The 2,270-nt window shown below is 34.1% G+C and overlaps 1 protein-coding gene across 1 annotated transcript; it reads right to left on the bottom strand.

Moving 5' to 3' along the window:
• On the bottom strand, positions 30-1,571 carry LOC104776354 (probable RNA-binding protein ARP1). Its single transcript, XM_010500402.2, has 3 exons — positions 1,161-1,571; positions 950-1,073; positions 30-534 (listed from the first exon to the last, which is right to left on the bottom strand). Exons 1-3 carry the CDS (start codon positions 1,344-1,346, stop codon positions 413-415), a joined length of 432 nt encoding a protein of 143 aa, XP_010498704.1. The 5' UTR covers positions 1,347-1,571; the 3' UTR covers positions 30-412.

Here is a 2,270-nt window from a genome sequence, read left to right as displayed (position 1 = left end):
TATATATTCACCAAAATACCGAAAACAATTCTAGTTAATTATTTTACCTCGACAAATTTAGTGCATGCAAAACTCATCGAGACACAAATGTACTCTTTATATACATACATGACATTGACATATTTCACTATTATTGTTGCGATGATGGTCCGACTAATCTTCATTACATAATATGCTTTTTATAGGGACAACTAGCTAACTAGTATATTGATAAAAGTATATATATTATGAACATGATATTTACTGGCTGACTCCAACTTGCGCAAATTGAAGCATTAAATATCATCTTCTGCCTCTTACCATTTCTATCGCATTGGACCATTTCCTTGTCTATGCAAAATTTATAAATTTCTTTACACCCTTCGGGTTAAATATATAAACCCATTAATTTTTAGTTACAAATCATTCTTGCTTACCCATACGACGGATACATAAGTTGGGCAGTCGCAGCCTGCTGCAGCGGAGCAGCCATCCCAGTATAGCCTGATTGTCCACCGCCTTGATATTGACCAGGGCTTCCTCCTTGGCCTCGCCCTATGCCATCAATGAATAAATAAAAGTTTTATTTGAAAAGAAAATAAAAAATTATTACATTGCTAATAACATTATCAAACAATGTAGCATTTTTTTCTTGTTTGCATATCACATAAGTAATCCCATTTTTATGTATTCAAATACAAAGAAATTGACCGATATCTCCAATATGAGATTAAAAACTGATGAATTTACGTTTTGAAAACATAAAATAGAATCATATTCATCATCGTATTAGTTTTTAAATCTTCTCAAAACAATCCCATCAAATTAAATAATCTATTTAGCCATATGTTGCCAAAAAAAAGAGAAGGTTCAGCCAAATGGGTAAGAAATATTTTATACAAAAAGAAATAGACCGATGAGATGATCATCAAAATTCACATTCAAAGAAAAGTAAATTGAGTTAACGAACCTCGAGGCGTCGATGGTCGTGGCCGTCCAAAAGACGCAATATTGCAATTGGCCTTTCGTCCATCGATCACAGGGTTGGGATCAGCGACCGCTCTAGTCGCGGAGTCCGGCTCTCGAAACGTGACCTGGAGGACCATGGATATGATGACGTGGTCGGGGTCGAGAACAAAGAAAGAATTAAAATGGTGGAGATATATGGATAAAGAACTTACGAAACCGTAGCCTTTAGATTTTCCGGTAGTCTTATCGGTGATGATGACGGCTTCAAGAATCTCACCGAACTGATCAAAGTGACGGCGCATTTCATCGGTCGGAGTCTCCCATGCTAAACCTCCCACGAACACTTTGGTGTGAGTCGTGTCTCCGAACGGTGATCGGTAATAGCTCGTATTAGACATATATTTTTGTAAACTGTTTCTTGATTTGTTGATGATGATGGTTGTTATGAATGATATACACCGATAACAAATTGAATAAAATTAAATGAATGAATTATATGAAAATGGGGGTCTGTCTAATTAAAACATGAGCCAAGAAAGAAAAGATTGTAAATGAGGGAAAGTTAGCTCCTTTATATCGTCAAATGCCTCTGAATAAACGACTTTTTCATAATTTGCTCTCTTTATTTTTTTATTTTATTGGTTGCAATTTGCAACTCTTAAACGGTCCCGTTTAGAGATAGAGAGACAATGTGACTTGGCGAGAGTTAATGTAAGATTTTATTTGGGGTTTTGTAAGAAGAGTGACAAGGCAAGCACTGAGTATGTCTTCGCTGTCTATATAACTTGCCAGGTTTTAACACTATATCTCTTCCACAACTTTTTTCCCTCCTCCATTAAAATACCTTCTTTAATGTTTTCTGAGTCCAGAAGAATAATATATTTCAAAAAGTCGTAAGATCAGCAACCCTATTCCATAGATGGTTAAGTACTGCGAATGATTTAGCATACTGCATACCATGCAGTTTCGATATAATTTGCATAGGACGTCACTCGAATACCCATAACTAAAAGTTGGTTTGTGGTTTAGTGGAAAGTAATAGTCGATTTATTAGCATTCACAATTAAAAGTCTAGATCTAATTATACCAAGATTAAAAAAGTAGTTTGTATATGGTTTTTAAACTAGAAATTAATAGACTAAATCTTAACCATAAACCCTTCAAACTAAACATTAATTTAATCCTAAAAATTAAACATAAAGTCTACAAACTAATAACATATACATATTCTTAACCCGAACCCCCACATAATCAAAAAATTTAAACCCTTAAATTTGTAATTGGTGTATTTTCCATTTTTGATATAGATTTTAAATTCCTTT

The sequence above is a fragment of the Camelina sativa genome, chromosome 3 (genome assembly GCF_000633955.1).
Source record: "Camelina sativa cultivar DH55 chromosome 3, Cs, whole genome shotgun sequence".
Taxonomy (NCBI): domain Eukaryota; kingdom Viridiplantae; phylum Streptophyta; class Magnoliopsida; order Brassicales; family Brassicaceae; genus Camelina; species Camelina sativa.
Note: the sequence above shows the minus strand (reverse complement) of the source record. Positions and strands in the feature narration are given on the sequence as shown.

Bases quoted from the DNA above. Each gene is read 5' to 3' on its own strand.
- LOC104776354 (XM_010500402.2), bottom strand. From the start codon at position 1,346: ATGTCTAATACGAGCTATTACCGATCACCGTTCGGAGACACGACTCAC. The intron at 1,074-1,160 runs GTAAGTTCTTTA...ATGGTCCTCCAG, and splicing joins AATCTAAAGGCTACGGTTTC to GTCACGTTTCGAGAGCCGGA. The intron at 535-949 runs GTTCGTTAACTC...TTGATGGCATAG, and splicing joins ACGACCATCGACGCCTCGAG to GGCGAGGCCAAGGAGGAAGC.